Genomic DNA, 20,592 nt, shown 5'->3' with positions numbered 1-20,592 from the left:
GGTTGAAATTTATTAAACTGAACACACAGATAATGCTTCCATGCCCTTTTGTCACTATCCATGATACCATGGGCAGGTAAAAGAATTTTAATGAATCTGTGAAGCCTATCAAAAAGACTGTCAGAATGCATTTCTCAAGCAGAGTTTACAATGTCTTATTTCCAAGGCTCTCCTCTCCTAGTCAGGTCCTGAAGGCTGCAGAACCACATAGGGCCTATCAAGTTAAAACTTCATAGGAGAAGGAAGAAGCATTACACAACACTGTCATTCCTCAGTGTGAAATATTTCTTCTACCCAACCATCAAGCAGCTGTCACACATGGTGATAAGATTTTAAATTACTCACAGCAATCAAGGACAACAATATCAAACATGCCAAATAGTAACAATGGCTGACATTTACAGTTCACTTACCATACTTCTGGCAGCCCCTGTGTTAGGCTACTTACTTGCATTCTCTCATTTAACTCCCACAAAACCCAAGAGGTAGGTGCTACCATCATCTAATTTTCTAATGAGGAAACTCAGGCTCAGAATGGTTAAACAAGTAACTCAAGGTAGAGGAGCTGGGCTATGGCTGGCTCTCAAGTTTGCTCTTAACCACTATACTATACTGACATCCTAAATGAAGCCGTCAGGGTATTTTGCAGGTTTGTTGTTGTTTCTAAAGATATTTATAACGAGAGAACTACTTGGTCATGAATTTTAAAATAACATGTGGGGGATAAAAGTTTCAGTAGTCTAGGAGAAGAAAATTTTAAAAATTAACACATTAATTTTTAAAAATCCAATAACCGTCACTTAATCTGTTGATATATATATTTGTGTTATATGTGTGTATCTAAGTATGTGTATATGTGTGTGTGTATACATACACACATATATATAACCATATATATTTGTCTCACCTAGGCAACTATCACCTGTTTACCGAGAAGGAAGACTGGCTTGGTAAGACAAATTCTCTTAATATAAGCATAATTTGACTTTTAAGCTCCATTATAAAACTAGACTATGGTCTTAAAATCTTATATTGAGAAAAAGGCAGAGGTGACAGCTACCTTGAAAGCATTTTGGGTATGGCCATTTGGCAACAGTCTAGTATCCCTACCCAGCAATTCCTTAATTTCAACATCACCTTCTGCCTAGATTATTCTTTTCCTATCTTATTCTAGGCAATTTGAATTTCTTTCATGCCTGATGATTTTTTGATTCTATCACTGCAGTTTCCAGAATACTGTCCCTTTCATTTGAAGTCACACAGAGCTGGGCTGTAATACTATATTTCACCAGTAGGTGTCATGACCTGAAACACTACATATTCCAAATCAAGTATCTCAAATTGAGACTTCAGGTTATAGAAAACAAGTCATTCTAGTTGTATCCACCTTGAAAACTCAGAATTCTCTACACTGAATTTAACCTGCAATGCAGAATACTCCACAATGAATGATCAATGCTGGTATGAAATCAAAGCTTAATTATAAATTTTAATACATAGCATTATATCAACATATGTAATATCTTTACGTCAGTACTAATATACTGGCACTATTTTCCCCCCTCTACCTGCACTTACTTTTTAAACTTAAAACCTATGCCATTACTACATAATTGCTTTAAATAACAAATACAGATTGGTAAAGAGATAAACAGCATGTAGTTATAAAGGGGAGTCATTGTACATACATACAAAAAATACCAACTTACCACTACTGCCACAATCTGCACAAGAGAGGAGTTCTTCTGGTTTCTTTTCACGATTTGATTCTTTAGTCCCCAAACAGAAGCTACATATTGGAATGGGATCAGCACGGGGCTATGACAGAATTAAAATGAAAAAAAAGTTAGTTTTCCATTTCAAAATTTAAAACAAAACATTAAAGTCAAAATCTTCTTACATATCTAACAAAAAAACATGCTAAAAAGGTATTCAAATCAATATTTTCTGCTAATAAAAAAGCTCTTAAGTTATTTGATACTAAAGTATTACCTAATGTATAAGTATAATATCTAAAATTCAGAAGTAATTTTTATTTAACCAATAAAATCTAAGACCTTTATATATTATAAAACCTTCCTGAAATGAACATTATCAAGGATTCATTTGAAATCTCAATCGTTCCCATAATCTATTTGCCTAAATTGATTCATCTATTCAATATTATAATCTATGATATCATCTAGTTAGGTCAGATTGTTTAAGCTTTATTAAATGTTTTAGTGCAGGTTACTACTTTTCATCTATTAAATATTTGACATAAAATCTTGGTATGTTTTTAGGTGACATAATAACAGAGTTAGAGCTAAGCAAGAACTTTAAAATTCTATAGGAGCACTTGAAAAGATCAAAAGACCATTAACAAGGCATGTCTCTGGCATGTCTTCAAAAGTAAACCACACCATGCCACACAAAGGAGATAAACTCTCAATCTCTGACATTTCCACTTTAATAGAAGGAACAACAAAACATTTGTCTAACCCCCTAGCACCCTTTAACTCTCACTAAGGAAACTGCTTTTAATGATGTATATAAATCTGCATACATTTTAGTGTCTCCATTGTTGTTTATGGAGTATACTAGCAATGCTAGTATTCCTATCCATGTGAATAGATGACTGTGCCTATAGATCTGATCAAATTATTTTGAACAGCCAAAACTGTATGAAAACTAAAATTTTATTGCATATTCCAAGCCTTCACACATGTTGTCTGCTAGCCATCTGAATGTAACTATAATGTATTTCTATTTGAATCTCACATATCAAAAATTCAGGGCAAGAAAACGTAGCATAATCACAAATGTTTCTCTAATGTAAATGAAAAAGAAGATTATGTTATGTCTTACTTTCTAAATATATATCAGCATAGAATAAACTTCATTTGTTCAGCTACTCCATCCCAAATGCCTAATACAATGTCTGAAGCACAGTAGGCACTCAAAATATACTTGCCAACTGAATAAATGAAAAAAAAAAAACCCTCATCTCTAAGATAGTATTTAAAATGGTTATAATTCCAACAAATATCTTGGCTCACTCTGACAACATGTCATCAAAAAACAAAACTTGTCTTATGACCAAGCATTTGCAAAATTGTTCAATATGACTGTTAATTTCATCTTACAATATAAGTGTTCGTTATCTTGTCCTTATTTTTGTTTTAATTTGTTAATATGCACCGGCTTTACTTTCTGAGGTAGCTTTGCAAATGTATTTTTGTAGCCCCAGTTAAAAAGCAGAGTATAAAACACTGTGTATTAGAAAAACCAAAAAAGACAAGCTACAACAAATTGGTCACCAACTCCAGCCACAATTTTTTAAGTGCCAGATAATCAGCACTGCATAATTATGGATGCATAGTTATTATTTGCAACTGCTCAACTGCAGTACCTTGGGAACACTTTTGTTCCTTTAAATAGCAATTAAAGGAACAATCTGGTTTTAAAGTGACAACATTCCCCTGACAGATTCTAGCTAAAACCCAGTCCCCGTACTAATGGGATTCTTGCTTTCATTTGATATAACAATGCTCAAGCCATTGCTGCCACCTTGCAGTGATAAATAATTTACAAAATGTCACATATCATTCATGCAATGAAACAAATCCAAATCTGCGATCCCATTTTTCTTTCCCAGATGAATTTTTATTGTAAGAAAGACATGGCCATCAGCCAGCATTCAGCTCATTTTTCATTTTTAACTAAAGGTAACACAAAGGACAAAGGTTGCTAGTAGTTCATGGCCAGAAAGACTGATGTCCCACACTCTTCCCAATAATGGAAAGCATAGATGCTATCACTTCACGCCACATTCAAGTGAACCCCTCCATGCTGATGTATGCTCACATCCATTTATTTTAGGGATAACTATCTCACAATACTCTATAAAACCACTGCATTATACAGAAATGTCTGCCCTGCTGAATTATTGATAATTCAAAGCACTTTGTACTAACCTCAGTATAGCTGAGTCTAATTAACTTTAAAAATTTGTCACTTGTATGAAATGAAACTTTTACAGTAATGCATGTAAATGGGTCACAGAATTATTATGATTCACTATTCTCAATCAGACTACATGTAAATTGTTTCAAAAAATAATCCCTGGTACTAGATTAAAATGGATTGCTGTCAGAAAGAGGTCTGAATAAATGGCAACTCGATTCTACACATCCACTACTGACAGATCATATTAAGAGTCTGAAAACAGAACCAAACATTCCCAATTCTTAATTTCTTTTCTTTGAAATTTCACAAAGGCTCCTAACTTGTTGATCACATCTTCTCATCAACGTGCCTGCATATTTCAGAGAATTAACACTCATGAATAGGTTTAAACTCTGCAAACTGCTCAGGAAGTACCTCCTCCACATTTCCCATGTAACCGTCCTAGGGGAGCTGCTAGGTGAGAGGCCGCTCATACACTGTATCTCATCTAATCACCTTAACAATCCTGTCAGGAATGTATATTATTATACCCATTTTAGGAAGGAAATTGAGGATCTGAGAAGTTAGGTGACTTTTCTAAAGTTACACAGGTTCAGCTGTGGACCTGGCATTTAAACACAAGTCTGTCTTCACTAAAGCCCATTTCTCACCTGTACCACCTCCCTTCCTCTTCTCGCTTCTCTCAGGAAAATAAATGTTGAAAATGATCTTTCCATCAGCAGCAATAACTCTTTACTAATGTGCTCACTATCTCTTCCATCCAATTTCTTCCATGACTAATGGCATATGTTTTCAAAACTATTTAAAAAGCAACCATTAATATGCTATAGATTATTTATTAATTACAATGGGGAAAAGGTAACCTTACAGTGGAGAAATCTGGCAGACACTTCCTTAACCAAGTGACCAAACCTATCATCAACATGGGACAAGGAGACATCATGCAACTGAACATTGCACTGAAGGACTCAAGCAATGCCTATGCAGTATTCTTGCTGGAAACATTTACCCTGAATCTAATCATAAGGAAACAATCAGGCAAACCCCAATTTAGGGGCATTCTGTAAAACTACTGGCCTGGACTCTTCAAAAAAACCGTCAAGTCATGTAAGACCCAAAAAAGGGAAGAATCATCAATTTAGGAAACTAACCTGGTATGAAAACTAAACACAATTTGTGACTCTTGCTTGGATTCTGACTTAAAAAAAAAAAAAAATACCCTATAAAGGACATTATTTGGATAATTATGGAAATATGCACTAAATAGTAGACAATACATAAACTAGATACAGCATAAATTTCTTGAGTCAATATAATTGTGATTAAATAGGAGAATGTCCTTGTTCTTAGGAGTTATTTGCTGAAACATTTTGTAGTAAAGTGCTACGATGTCAATAACTTAAGCTCAAATGATGCAGGGGGGAAAACCTATGTGTATTTGTATGTGTGTGCACAGAGAGGGAGAGAGAAAGCAAATGTGGCAAAATGTAAATGGTTAGTGAACCCATGTAAAGGGTACATGGGTGTTCATTATATTATTCTTCCATTTTTCTGGATGTTTGCAATTTTCCAAAAAGCTGAGGGGGAAAAATAGTATCCTCTCCACTCCCAAAAAAGATCTAGAATGAATTATTATACAGTTGGATTATAAGCATTTATAAAATAAAACATCTCAAACCAATTGCCAATTCACAGGAAATATAGAGGACAGAGGAACATGTCAATCTATACAGCAGGGGGATGCAAGTACCAAAACTCTTGAGGACAAATGACCCAGTTTCTTCAACAAATAAATTAAAAGGGAGACAGAGTGAGCAAGCAAGGCTTATCAGCCAATCACAAGGTATAGTCCTTACCTTGATCATGATACAAATAAATTGTAAAACAAAACAAAATAGGATGAGGGACCTGAAGGAACTGGGGCTAGTTAGCCTTGAAGAGACTGCTGGGAGGGGATAAGCTGGGTGTCTTCATGCAGGTCCTGGAAGGGTTAGATTTGTCCTCCATGGTTCCAGAGTATAAAACTTCGACCAATAGGGGTTACTGCAGAGGAGGTTAAACTTTCCAACAGAGCTGTCCAGCAATAGAATGGATTATTTTTTTCCTGCTTCCTTTATTTATTTTTTAAATTGTGACAAAATATACATAACATAAAATTTACCAGGCTCAACCACTTTTAAGTATACAGTTCAGTGATCTTAAGTATAATCACATTGTTGTACAACCAGCATCACCATCCATCTTCCCAAACTGATGCTCTGTCCTCATTAAATACTAACTTCCCACTTCCTCCTCGCCCCAGCCCCAGGATACCACCTTAATACTTTCTGTCTCCATGAATTTGACTCCTCTAGGTACCTCAGGTAAGTGGAATCATATAGTCTTCATGGAATGGATTCTTCTTGAGGCAGCTGAAGGCCGCCGTAATCAGAAGAAACCATGGAGAGGCCGGATGGGCCCCATCAGGATGGTGAGGATGCCACAGTGGACAAAGAAAGGAGCTGTGTACAAGTCGGGGATCCGGGATTCTTCAAAGGTCCTTTCCAGATCAAATATTTTAATGGTTCCAAGGCTGGATAATCGCTAAAGCTCTTCCCAGCTCTAATTTTTTATTGATTCTATTATACTTAAAAAGACATTTTAAGAGTTTTCAGGACCCTCGACTTCAAAATAAAATAGCCTTTTCTGAGCAAACATTCTTTAAATCCATGACAGTGCGTTTTTGAGAAATTTTATATTTGCTTACGGTTACTTTTGTTTCTGCCCTGAAGGAAACAACTTCATGTGATAGTCTTGTTAGTCTAAGTAACCGGACAAAAATAAATGAAAGCTCATGTACTTGATCAGAGCCAGGCGTTCTCAGGGCTCACATCCTCTTTCTGACAATGACATAAAACAGGGTTTTCTCCCCATGGTCTCCATTCACAACAGTCAGGGATATAGCCCTCTCTTTCCATAATCCCCCATGGAGTCATCTTCTTGAGTCATCTGCAACTTCTCGAATCTACTTACAAAACATATCATTTTAGTAATTCCAAGTGTTGAAAACAATTCAGCATTTTTCATTCATGTACTTGTGCTTGTATCATGGGAAGACCTGGAGTTAAATTTTGTTCTGTGAGCCTCAGGTTTCCTCATTTGTCAAAGGGCACTATAGCGTCCACATTTTCTAGCACTAGTGCTGCTAAAGTTCAAATGTGAGTGAGTGTGTGAAGTACTTTGTAACTATAAAGTTCTATTCAAACATTGTTACAATTATTGCAAAATTCACTTTGGCTATAAAAACAAAAAGAGCAAACAAACAACTTCAAGTCCTTAATAAACATAAGCACAAATGAACTGCTGTGGAGTTTAGAATTACTCTATAAAAGACTTTGATTCTGTGAGCCCCCATTATAAATATTAATCTTAGAAGTTTTTTTTTTAATGAATTAATCAGGGAGTACAGGAACAGGGTAGAAAACGCCTCAAGTGGGAGCCAAGAGGCCTGTAGCTGAATTAATAAAAGGAAAGCTCAAAGTAAAAGAAAAGAAAAAGATGTCAAAGGAAGAAAAGCACAAACAAACATAAAACCTTAAATGAATAACACCATAAAAGTGAAGAAAGATGAACATAAATCCTTCACACTCAAGTATGAAAAAGTTCATCTTTGGAGAAAGTTCTCTACACTTTACCTCAGACAACTCAATTCAGTAACTGCAAAACAAGTTGCATGAAAGGGCTGTTTTAAGACTCTTTTGTACCTATCTCTTTAATTTGCACCCTTGTTTTGTTTGGCACTGAAATTTGAAGTTTAGGTAATGCTTCGCTGTTTACCAAAATGCTTTTCTCAAATGTCTCACTTGTGCCAAACACCAATCCTGTGAGACAGGTCTGGCGGCTCTTGCTGTCTCCATTTTACAGGTAGACAGAGGGACCCCAGCCTGCTGACTCCAAGCCCTTTGCTCTTCCACTTTTCCCACGGTCGGTCCTTCATTTCATTTGGAGCTTGATTCAGTATTCCGCCTTATCAGAGAGGCTATCCCTGACCATTCTCTCTGAAATTGCCCTTCACCAGCACCTCTGGATCCTCCAGGCCTTGTTTTATTTTTCCGCTCTACACTCATCATTATCTGACATATTATGTATCATTTGTCTATTTTATTTCACTTACTAAACTATAAAAGCTCCATCGGGAGGGCAGAGACTCTGTTCATTGCTGTAGCTCCAGCCTCCAAGTACATTTTTGAATAAATGAATGAACAAATGGTCGAACTGCTTTCAGGTTAGGAACCGGTTCCTCCAGTTCAACAGGTCCCCAAACACTGACTACTGTTCTTTGTCTTAATGTATATCCTTAATGGCTACAATATGACCTGTGAAGCAACCACTGATGGCAAGGTGGGTTCCATTACTATCTAACCTGAAGGCTTTTGTCTACTCCGACCATTTATAATGAATGACACATTTGGGCATAAATGCACTTCTGTGGCTATAATCTGACAAGAGAGAACCAAAATTTAAAAATAGCTAGAAGGAAAATTATCTTGCCACTACCCTAAGTATTAACTATCAGGGATTGCTCAGTAGTAGTCACTATGGATTGTGTTTAAAATAAATTTGGGGCCACACCCAGTTGCCAGTACCTAACTGTGACCCTGCTCCCTTTTTTCCCTCTCAAGAAACAAGTAAAAAAAAGAAAGAAAAAAAAAGAAGTCAAGGAGAATGAATACATTGCAGCAGGTAACAAAATTATAATAAGAGCATGAATCTGTTCAACTTATTTTAAAAAGAAAATATTTTACAAACGCTGGTGCTTTATGATTGGTCATGAATTATTTTCTACAAACTTCACAATTGATAGCGCCAGGACAGAGGTTGAAAGCTGTTCGTGTTGTTTTTAGGGTAACATGCTAACTTTTTTTTTTGGCCACTTTAGCCCTCTACTTGACATTTATCTATTAAAGAGCGGGACTTCATTTCTTGCCACTTAACCTACCTTATTCAACTGATGTCTGTCTGAACAGATCAGGCCCACTCTTAATTAGGATATATAGATCATGCACACTCAGGGTTTTCCTTTATAGCTATCTGCTTAAGATGTGGTCTTCGGAAATATACTAACTTTAAAAGTAGAAACTCCCTGTGATAATCTAAATTGTCTTATTTTTCAAGAGCGATGTCTTCTTCCCAAAGGTATGTGCTATAACTGTGATCAGTGCAGCCATTCCTCTGCAAGAAGGTTTGGTGACCAGCTTGCCCTCATAGCACATCCTTTGGTCTGCAGCAGAACTTTGTTACGACGCGTCTATCATCATTTTTTCTACACCTATGTACCCTTTTGTTTTATTCTAAGGCTATTCTTGCAATTCTGTCATGAATTTTAACCTGACTAGATGCCTAAATAATTTTTTCCAGAAGATAATTGGAGATATAAGACTTTTCACAGGCAACAATTTTACCATAATTTTACTCTTGCCATATAGATTTCTATAGTATCACCTCTCCTGCTCATTATACTTCTCTGTGGGTAATTGGTTCTGTGAGGGAGGACTACATCATCCCCACTGGCTCTGGACTGAGTTTCTGTATTACACTGGGCAAAAGGATTTATTATTGCTAATGTATGGAGATCTTGAATATGACTGCCGTATTTTGCCTCCTTGTCACAGTGAAGAGGATTCTCTGTACTTTGAGTGACAACAAATAAATTAAATCTAATAAAATAAAAATATTTAAAAGCATCCCTACACATATCTATAAATACATTACTTCTTTTTCCATTTAAAGAATCATTTAGAAACAATAACAATATCAATGACTACATACTGGGAAATTCCCATAATCAAAGGCTGATTCAGAAGTACAGAATAATAAAAACTTAGCCACAATGGAATAAGAAGAGAAGGAAAGACTCTAAGAATATCAGCCATAACAGTTATCAATTGTGTGGATCTAATTGAAATGCTCACATGGTATCCTGCAGTCTAGAACTCGTTCTAATTAGGCAGGTGTACCATTTATAAGAGTGCTGATTAAGGAAAGTGATTCTATTGGAAGGAAACAAATCTAATCCTGCACACTGCATTTAACAATAGCATCTCATTTGTTCCTTTTGGAGTTGGAGGGTGGGGAGTAAATGAAGCCTACAAATTTGGAGTGGGGGAAGCGGGAAGGACAATGAAACAACTGCCTTCCGCAGGGTCTTTAATTTCTTATCTGGACAGAGACTTGGCTTTTAAGATTTCATCTGAAAGTCTCTCCTCCACCCCTACCATTAGAAACTGCAGATATTGCATTTATCTTCTTAAGAGGGATCAAAGGCTGATTCAACACAGCTGGAAATTCAACACATGGTTACAGAAAGTCTGCTTAGGATTTACAAACTGTTCTGTTCAGCAAACATGTCATAATATTAGCAATATAATACAAACCCTACCCTAGATTTTGAAAAATGGAATTTTAAAATCAATTCATATTCAAGTGTCACAAATCTTTAACGGTTTCTCTTTTTTTTTAGACATTATTTTTTTAGAGCAGTTTTAGGTTCAGAGCAAAATTGAGCAGAAGGTACAGAAATTTCCCGTATATCCCTGCCCCCACATATGCAGAGCCTCCCCTATTATCAACATCCCTCCCTAGAGTGATACATTTGTTATAACTGACAAACCTACACTGACACAGTTATCACCCAAAGTCCACAGTTTACATTAGGGTTCTCTCTTGGTTGTATATTCTATGGTTTTGGACAAATTTATGATAACATGTATCTACCATTACAGTATCATACAGAGTATTTTCACTGCCCTAAAAAAATCTTTGTGCTCCGCTTCTTCATCTCTCCCTCCCCTCTAATCCCTGACAACCACTTATCTTTTTTTCTTACTGCATCCATAGTTTTGCCTTTTCCAGAATGTCCTATAGTTGGAATCATACAGCTGACTTCCCCAGTTGCCCCATGGCATCTGTTTTCATCTAGATGTGGTGCCTACAACCCCACCTAGGCACCATGTGAGCACTAGATATGATCATTCCACTAAGAGAAACCATCATTAACTGCTCAGAGGAGACACAGGCAACTGCATTGATTGTAATTAGATCCAAACAGAGAAGCAGAATGAAGAGATGAGACATTAGGTAGGTGGATATTAGCAAGTTAGAAAAGTGGTGTTAGTCACTTTCTCAACAATATCATCACCACCACCACCACCAACCCCAACAATGTTCTACATTCACAGAATTTACATGGCAGTTGAGATGCTATGCACTATTCAATAAGTTACTAATGTTTACTCAGCATTCAAGTACACCAAGTAGAGTATGACTGGTAGTCCAAGTGCTTGTCCTCACAGAACCAATAAAAGTGGTGCAATTCCATTACCACACTTAATTCTCAATAACCCTGTGGGCACATAAACCATCTAATGTACAGAATTTCCATGGCCCTGACGTTTTGGCTTTGGTCTTCCTCACTTTCAGACTACCACTGACCGTTTCAATTTCAGTAGTCATAAGCAGTAGGCCAAGAGGATTGCTTGGATAATTACTACCTGAATGTCAAGAGTTCTGACCTTGTTTGTTGGACTCTGCCCTAAACCTATTTTGGTGGAGGCTCTAGATCTACTAATGCTCTAGGCCAGGCACCACCCTGTGCACTCACATGAACATTATCGGTGACACTCCAGCATCACTCCAGGCTGTATGGAAACTGCACAAAAGGTAAGCCCCTCCCCTACCTATGCAAGCTACAGCAAGGCCAAGAAGAGAAACACCACATGTGACAGGCTTTCCCCCCATGGCAAGGAGTTTTAAGTTCAATTTCTTAGAACTTTAAGAGTCTACAGTAGCCTACTGAAGGATATACAGTAGGTGGAAAAAAGCTCTTTATTTTTGCGAAATCAATTTTTTTGCATATTTTAAGCCAAAGCTTAGTACACTGTGAGCTCTCTGAAGGAGATTCTTGTTTGGTTCATCTTAATTACCTACCACACATACTGAAGAACTATACACACTGTGGATGCCTGATAAATATTTGTAGAATACATAAATGTAACATTATTTCTCACACTTGGCACTTTCTCATCATTTTCTAAATTGCATTCTTACAGTAGCATATAAATGGAAAATAAAGAAAGAATAATACAACAGTACACGCTTATGGGGGGAATAAACACTTTAAATGTTTGCCCATTTAGAACCTTCACATCCACCCACTTATATTTTTTAAATTGTAAAACATACATAACATAAAATCTACCATTTTAACCATTTTTAAGTGTAAAGTTCAGTGGCACTAAGTACATTCACATTGTACATTCACATTGTTGTACAACTAAGTTAAGATATATTTTACATACAATGAAATGTACAGTTCAAAGAGTTTTATAAATGCAGACACTCATGTAACCCACATCTCTATCAAAATATAAAACATTCCATAACCCCAGAAAGTTGTCTCCTGCCCCTTCCCAGTCAATCCTTTCCCAAGCAACCACTGTTCTGATTTCTACCACCATAATTTGGTTTGGTCTGTTCTAGAACTTTGTATAAATGGAACTAGACATTGAATTCTTTTCTGTAGGGCTTCTTTTCACTCACCGTACTGTCAGATTCATTCATACTGTTGTACATATCAGTTACTCATTTCTTTTTATTACTGAGTAGTATTTTACTGTAAAACATACAAAAATTTTCTTATTCTCTCTATGGGTGATCAGCAATTAAGTTGTTTTCAGCTTAGGGCTAAAATGAATAAAACTGTTACGAACATTCTTATATAAGTATTTTTATGGATATGTGTTTTCATCTCTCTTCAGTAAATACCCAGAAGTGAAACTACTGGGTCATAAGGTAGGTAGATGCTTAGCTTTATTATATACCTTTAGCTAGATTACTCAAGAAAAAGAAAAATGCTAATTACCAATATTGGGAAGTAGGAAGGAGGTATTACTATAGATCTTGAAGACAATAAAATGATAGGAAATGTTATAAACAGCTTATGCAACAAATTAGACAACTTAGATAAAATGGACAACTTCAGTTGATAGACTAAATTAACAAAACTAACATGAGAGGAAGTTACAAATCTGAATAATTCTACATCCATTAAAAAAAATGATTCATAACTTAAAACCTCCCTAACAAAGAACTCCAGGCCCAATAGCTTTGCTGGTGAACTCTTTCAAAGACTTAAGAATACACTACAAATCTGAGATGATATACTTAAAAAAACAGAGGAGGAGGAAATATTTCTCAACTAACTTTATGAGCCAGCATAATTCTGATGCCAAAATCAGACGAAAACATTACAAGGAAAAAATTGAAAGAACAATCAATATCCCTCATGAACATAAACCCCCATTTGTTCTTCTTCTTCAATTTTACTTTGAAAAAAAAAAAAAACTTTACTGAGGTGTAATTTATACATAATAAAATGCACCCTCTTAAAGTTTGGACAAATACATATATCCATAGAATTATCACAACAATTAAGAAATAGAACCTCAGAAAGTTTATCACCTCAGAAAGTTCCCTCAAGTCCTTCTGCAATCCTCTTCCCCCTGCAGACCCAGATAACTACTGATCTGCTTATTATAGATTATTTTGCCTGTTCTAGGATTTCAAACATGAAATCATACTCTTTTGTGACTTCCTTGTGCTCAGCAGGTTTTTGAGATTCATCCATGTTGCATGTGTGAGTAATTTATTCTTTTTAACATTACACAGTATCTCATTATATCAACGTATCTAAATGAATTTATCCATTTACCTGTTGATGGACATTTGTACTCTTTACAGTTTTGAGCTGTATGAATAAAGCTAATCCGAACATTCTGGTAAAAGTCTCTTTGTATATGTGCTTTTATTTCTCTTTAGTAAATACCTAGGAGTAGAATTGCTGGGTCATACAGTAAGTGTATATCTACCTTGATGAGACTAACAAAGTGTTTCCCAAAGTGATTCAACCATTTTACACTCCCAGTTGCACTTGGGATTGCTAGTCTTTTTAATTTTCACCATTCCAGAGATTGTGTGGAAGTGTCTCACTGTGGTTTTATTTTGCATATCCTTGATAGTTAATGATGCTGTATATGTGTTTTCATGTGCTTAATGGTTCTTCATATATCTTCTTTTGTACAGTTGCTGGTAGACTCTTCTGCCCATCATCATCTTCTGCTCCAACACATTGCCAGACCCTCTTTCAGTGGAAAACCTGTTGCCCCAGCTACTGAGAATGTTATAGGCAGTTTTCAGTTGTCACTCCCTCCAGGGATTGCTTCAATTGCGGAGTCATGTCACCCAAGGACATGCCCCTTCCTGGGGTGGCCCATATCCAAGTGGTACAGGTCCTCATCACTGAGTGATAGAGAAATATAAAGATCTGGTCATCTTGGCCCAAACTCTGTCAGATCAATCTAGCTCCAGAGCTATGTATGAAGTCAACCAAGGCTGTTATTAGCTGCATAACTGCTCAGTTCTTCTCTATGCACAACACTGCTTTGTTGCCCTCCCTCCCATAAGCGTTGATAATACTAAGAGCATCCCTCATAAATATTCTACACACAAAACTTTACCTCAGTGCCCACTTCCTGAGGAACACAACCTGTAACACCTATTTTTTAAATTGTGTTGTTTGCTTATTATTGAGTTTTAAGAGTTTCTTACACATATAATGGTTACAAGTCCTTTGTATGTATATGTGTGTATACATATATGCACGGATACAAGAGATACGTATTGTGAATATTTTCTGTCATTCTGTGGCTTGTCTCTTCATTTTCCTAATAATTTCTCTTGAAAAACATCAGTTTTTAATTTTTTTTTTGAGGAAGATTGATTGGCCTTGAGGTAACATCTTTTGCCAATCTTCCTCTATTTTACGTGGGACGCCGCCACAGCGTGGCTTGATGAGCAGTGCTAGGTCCACACCTGGGTCCAAGCCCATGAATCCCAGGTGTCCAAAGCAGAGCACATGACCTCAACCACTATGCCACCAGGCTGGCCCGCTTTTAATTTTGATGAGGTCCCATTTATTAATTTCTTCTACTTTTTGTGTTCAGTCTAAGAAATTTTTGCCTATTCCAAAGTTGCAAAGGTTTTATCCTATATTTTCCTCTAGTTTCATGATTTTAGTTTATAACTTAAGTCTATGATACATTTTTAATTACTTTTTGTGTATGGAGTGAGGTAATGGTCAAGACTCACTTTTTTCCACATGTATATCCACTTATTTCAAGACCATTTGATGGGAAGATTTTTTTTTTCTTCTCAATGAATTAGTCCTTCAACTTTGGTCTTTTTCAAGTTTATTTTAGCTATTCTAGGTCCTTTGCACTGCCATATAAATTTTTAATCAGCTTGTCAATTTCTAGAAAAAGTTTGCTGATCTTTATTGTTCTTGTGCTGCTATATAGATCAGTTTGGGGAGTACTGAATTTGTAACATTATTGAGTCTTCTAATCCATGAAGATAGACATTTCTCCATTTATTTAGGTCTTCTTTAATTTCTTTCAACAATGCTTTATAGTTTTCAGGGTATACATTTTGTCCAAATTTGAGTATTTTCATATTGTTTGATGCTACTGTAAATATTTCAATTTCTGAATGTTCATTACTACTACATAGAAATACAATTGGGTTTTGTATATTAACCTTGTGTCCTTGCTAAATTCACTCTAGTTTTAGTAGCTTTCTTAAAGATTCCTTAAGATTTTCTATATAGACAATCATGTGGTCTGAAACTAGAGATGGTTTTAGTTCTTTCTCCCAGTCTGATGCCTTTCATTTCTTTTCCTGTCTTATTGCACTGGCTAGGAAGTCCAGTATAATGCTGAATAGAAATAATGAAAGGGGACATACTTATCTTACTCCTGACCTTAGAAAGAAAGTATTTGGTTTTTCACCATTATTTATTTATTTTTTAAGATTGGCAGCTGAGCTAACACCTGTTGCTGATCTTTTTTTTTTCTTCTCCCCAAAGCCCCCCAGTACGTAGTTGTATATTTTAGTTGTGGGTCCCTCTAGTTGTGGCTTGTGGGATGCTGCCTCAGCATGGCCTGATGAGTGGTACCATGTCCACACCCAGGATCCGAACCAGTGAAATTGCAGGCCGCCAAAGTTAAGCGTGCAAATTTAACCACTCGGTCATGGGGCCGGCCCCGGTTTTTCTTTTTATAGATGCCTTTTATCAGTTAATAAAGTTCTTTCTATTGCTAGTTTGCTGAGAGTTTTGACCATGAATGGATTTTTAGTTTTGTCAATTGCTTTCCTATATCTATTGAGATGATCATATGTTTTCCTCATTTTAGAATATTAAACCAACCTTGCATTTATAGATAATCTCATTCTGGATAAACCTCACAATATATTATCCTTTTCATATGTTTCTGGATTTGATTTGCTAATATTTTTGAAAGGTTTTTCATGTTTTCATGAAAACATGTGTTTTCATGAGGAATATGGTTCCACAGTTTCCTTTTTTGCAATGTCTTTGGTTAGTTTTGGTATCAAAGTAATGCTGGTCTCATAAAATGAATTAGGATGTGTTCCCTCCTACTCTCTGAAAGAATTTACCTAACATTTGCATTGTTAAATGTTTGACAGATTTCATCATTAAACCTGTCTGTTATCTGAGCCTGGAGTTTTCTTTGTAGCACAGTTTTAAATTATAAACTCAATTTCTTTAATAGATATAGAGCTATTCAGGTTTCCTATTTTGTGTGTGTGTCAGTTGTGGTAATTTGGGCATTCACAGAATTTTCCCATTTCATCTAAGTTGCCCAATTTATTGGCATGAATTGCTCATAATATTTCCTTATTATTCTTATTATTCTTATTTTTATGTCTTCAGTGATATCCCCTCCCCCAGCCCTGGTATTGGCAATTTATGTCTTCCCCCTTTTTTTGATTGGTCTAGCTAGAGATTTCTGAATTTTATTGAAGTTTTCAAAGATCAGCTTTTAGTTTCCCCTATTTACTTTCAATGTTCTTTATTTGCAGAAAATGGTGATTCTAATGCTGAAACCTGATTTATTATCATCACTACCATGATCATTATTATTCTAAAACAAGACAGAAAGCCAAGAGGCTATTCAGAGGGGCGCTCCCTTTTCCGTGGATGTAGAGCAGAAGATCCACTCACTCTACTCTGGTGCCATGTCTACAACACTCCTAGGAGGCTGTGGGGGCAGGTGGTAACAGTTGATGGTTTACAAAAAAGGAATCCCACCAAGAACTGCTCTCTAGACAGTGGTTCTTAACAAGCGTGAACATCAGAATCACCTATATAGCTCTTTAAAAACGTACATGCCTAAGCCAAACCCACAGATTTTGATTCAATAGGTCTGGGGTTGACTTAGGCATCTTAATTTTTTTTTTTATTTTCGATATAATTTATTTCCTTTGCAATCATATACATTTTATTTTATGCCCTTCAAATTATTCTTTTGAGAATGAGACCATAAACTTTACAAGATTACAAAGGTGTCTAAGGCACAACACATGTTAAGAAACCCTGATGAGGTGGAAAGACTCAGCTTTAGAACCAAAGAGACCTGGGTTTAAATGCTTATTTGCTGATTCCTACTCTGTGACCTTGGGCACATCGTTTAACCTTCATTTATCTTCCATACTTCCACAGATTCAATAAATGTCTATTGAACACCTATTTCCAGACACTGTATTAAGGATTTAATACAGACAGACAGATATAACCTTTCCTGTATAGAGTTTACAACTGAGTGAGGGAGGCAGATGAGTCAACAGGTCATTACACAATACTGTGATAAGTGCTTTGATAGCAGAAGGAGAGAGTCCTGTGGGAGCTCAGGGTGGGGGGACTCCCAACCCAGACTTGTTGAGTCAGGAAAGATTTCCAAAGATAAGCCAGTAAACTGAAACCTCCAAAAGAAGTGGACATTAGCCAAACAAAGAGACAGGAAGAGCAATCTAGGCAGGGGGATGAACTCTTAAGAGATGTGGCATGTTTGAGAAAATGAGAGAAAACCAGGTTGGGGAGAAGTAAGGGACTAATAGCACAAGGCACAGTAGCAGAAGGGATCAGACTGGAGGGTCTTGTAGCCACCTTAAGGATATTAGCTTCACCATAAGAGAAGTGGGAAGCCATTGATGAGTTTCATTTATTTATTCTTTTTAAAGGTTGGCACCTGAGCTAACATCTGTTTAGGGATCTTAATTTTTTAAAAGCTTCAGGGAGGTTCTGATGGTGCTCCGGGTTGAGAATTATAGCCCTGAATGACTAGGACATCAGGCAGTTGATGCTCAGGAGAGTCTAAGGAGTGAGAGAGTAAATACAGAGCAGTGAGGCTACTGGGAATTCATTGACCACTCTTAATAACTGTCTGAGGGCCCCAGAAATATAAATAAGTCTATGTACATGAACACACTTTAAAAGTTAAAAAGGGGCCAGCCCAGTGGCATAGTGCTTAAGTTCACACACTCCACTTTGGTGGCCTGAGGTTCACAGGTTTGGATCGCGGGCACACACCTACACACAGCTTGTTAAGCCATTCTGTGGGGTATCCCACATACAAAATAGAGGAAGACTGGCACAGATGTTAACTCAGCAGCAATCCTCCTCAAGCAAAAAGGGGAAGATTGGCAACAGATGTTAGCTCAGGGCCAATCTTCCTCATCAGAAGAAAAGGAAAAAAAAAGTAGGGGGATCTCATCAAGATGGCGGGATAAGCAGACTCTGAACTCATCTCCTCCCATGAACACAACCTGGTTAGAACTATTTTTGGAAAAATTGCCCCAGATTGAAAACTGAAAACCGAATAAAAACAACCCCCACAACAAGGGACAGTCCTGACTAAGGCAGAAGAGGCAAAATTCCTGCTAGACAGGAAAAAAGCCACCTTTGGGAGCAGTGGAGCTTCTCAGCTGGCCAGGCGGGAGCCACCCTAAGGTACGCAGCCCTCCCTGGAGGAGTGAGGTCCGGAGCGGGGGCCAACACTGCTATAAGCATCCTTCAGACTCAGCCCATCTGAGATGGGGGTCTTACTCTCTGGCTTTGCTGGCTTTTAACTGCAGCGAGGATACACCCAGAAAAGCTATCAGCCGAAAGCCGAAAAGACCTGGGTCTTAAAGGGCCCACGCACAAACTCACTCATTGCAGCAACCTAAAATCACCAGAGAGAAGGCTGACAGGCGTTTGGTGAAACCAGACTGACCTAGTGGACTCTGGGGACATCTTGGTGAGAGGAGGGACCTCTCCGGAGACTGAGACATTGGTGGTGGCCATTGTTCTGAACTGGTCCATGCGAGTTGACATAGACCCTGGTGGGTGCCACTGAGGTTCATCCCTTGGCCTGTTAGCCCAGGGGTCTGCCACGCCCACTAGAGCACAGATTTACTCCAGTTCAGCCAGGGCAGGCAACCTGCCCTAGGGACTGGCCCCACCTAACAGCAAGCCCTCAGGCTACATTTCAGCCTGCATTGACTGGTTGCCTCGATCCTCCACAGGCAGGCAAGGGTGTCTGCCTCTATGGGGCAGGGCCTGTGTGAGGACCAGGTGAACTGTGTGGGGCATTGGTGGTGAGGTGTGGGCCTCTGCAGTGTGGCCTCGGAGACAGGGTATGCTCCAGGGGCTTGAGAAGTTTGCTGGACCAGGACTGTGTTGATGGTGTGTGTGGTCCTGTGGGGGGTGAGGCTTATCAGCAGCACAAGACCTGTGCTTCACAAATAGCCATAAAAAGGAGCAGCCCCACCTTCCAAAGCCTGAAACAATTGAGTGCCCCCTGCCTAGGGCCAGCCCCACTCAGCTGCACTCCTAAGAGAACTGACAACAGCCTTGTAGGCCTGAGGCCTATCACAAATGTAAGCCCCTGAGCCTAGCAACCAGCTACACTGGGTACCAACCCAATTAAGAGGAAAACTGCAGTAAGAGTGTGCTGATAGACTTCGCAGCCAACAGTGCTGAGGCTCCCCAAAGCAGATTTACAAACAGCTGGCCAGGAAAGGAAAGACTAGACTCCCTGGGTACCTGCAGTGGGAGCAACCCTGCCACAGCAGAAGGACACAAGTTGCCCACAAAGGGGTCACTCCTGGATCTTCTGGACTGGTGATGAGAGGGAAGCACACTGCTGGGCCTCATAAGGCATCTCATACGTAAGGCCACTTCTCCAAGATCAGGAGACATAGCCGACTCACCTAATACATAGAAATAAGCACAGAGAAAGAGGCATAATGAGGAGACAAAGGAATACTTTCCAAGCAAGGGGACAGGACCAAACCCCAGAAAAAGGACTAAATGAAACAGAAACAAGTGACCTACTCGACAAAGAGTTCAAACAAAATATCACGAGGATGCTCACAGATATTGGGAGAAGACTAGATGAACAGAGTGAGCTCATCAGAAAAGAACTGGAAGATAAAAAAAAAAAAAAACAAAAAAAACAAACCAGAACTGAAGAATACAATACTGGAAATGAAAAATTCACTAGAGGGACTCAATAGTAAAGTAGAGGATACAGAAGACTGGATCAGCGAGCTAGAAGAAAGACTAGAGGAAATCACCCAAGCAGAACAGAAAACAGAATTAAGACATAATGAGAACACTCTAAGGGAACTCTGGGACAATATCAAGCACACTAACATTCAGATTATAGGTATCCCAGAAGGAGAAAAGGGAGACAAAGGGGCAGA

At 37.8% G+C, this 20,592-nt stretch overlaps 1 protein-coding gene across 12 annotated transcripts in view; it reads right to left on the bottom strand.

Annotated features, from left to right (window-relative positions):
- KAT6B (lysine acetyltransferase 6B) overlaps positions 1 to 20,592 on the bottom strand; it is a 191,736-nt gene that overhangs the window by 60,783 nt on the left and 110,361 nt on the right. For 9 of the 12 annotated variants that reach the window (XM_023645577.2, XM_070227712.1, XM_070227723.1 and 6 more), the window contains exon 4: positions 1,710 to 1,818. In XM_023645577.2, the coding sequence (XP_023501345.2) occupies positions 1,710 to 1,818 (109 nt within the window). Of the gene's footprint in view, positions 1 to 1,709; positions 1,819 to 19,930; positions 20,098 to 20,592 lie in introns of all 12 variants that reach the window. The other 3 variants (XM_070227692.1, XM_070227689.1, XM_070227725.1) reach the window with 1 other exon arrangement.

Source organism: Equus caballus, chromosome 1, assembly GCF_041296265.1.
Source record: "Equus caballus isolate H_3958 breed thoroughbred chromosome 1, TB-T2T, whole genome shotgun sequence".
In the NCBI taxonomy this organism is placed as follows: domain Eukaryota; kingdom Metazoa; phylum Chordata; class Mammalia; order Perissodactyla; family Equidae; genus Equus; species Equus caballus.
Note: the sequence above shows the minus strand (reverse complement) of the source record. Positions and strands in the feature narration are given on the sequence as shown.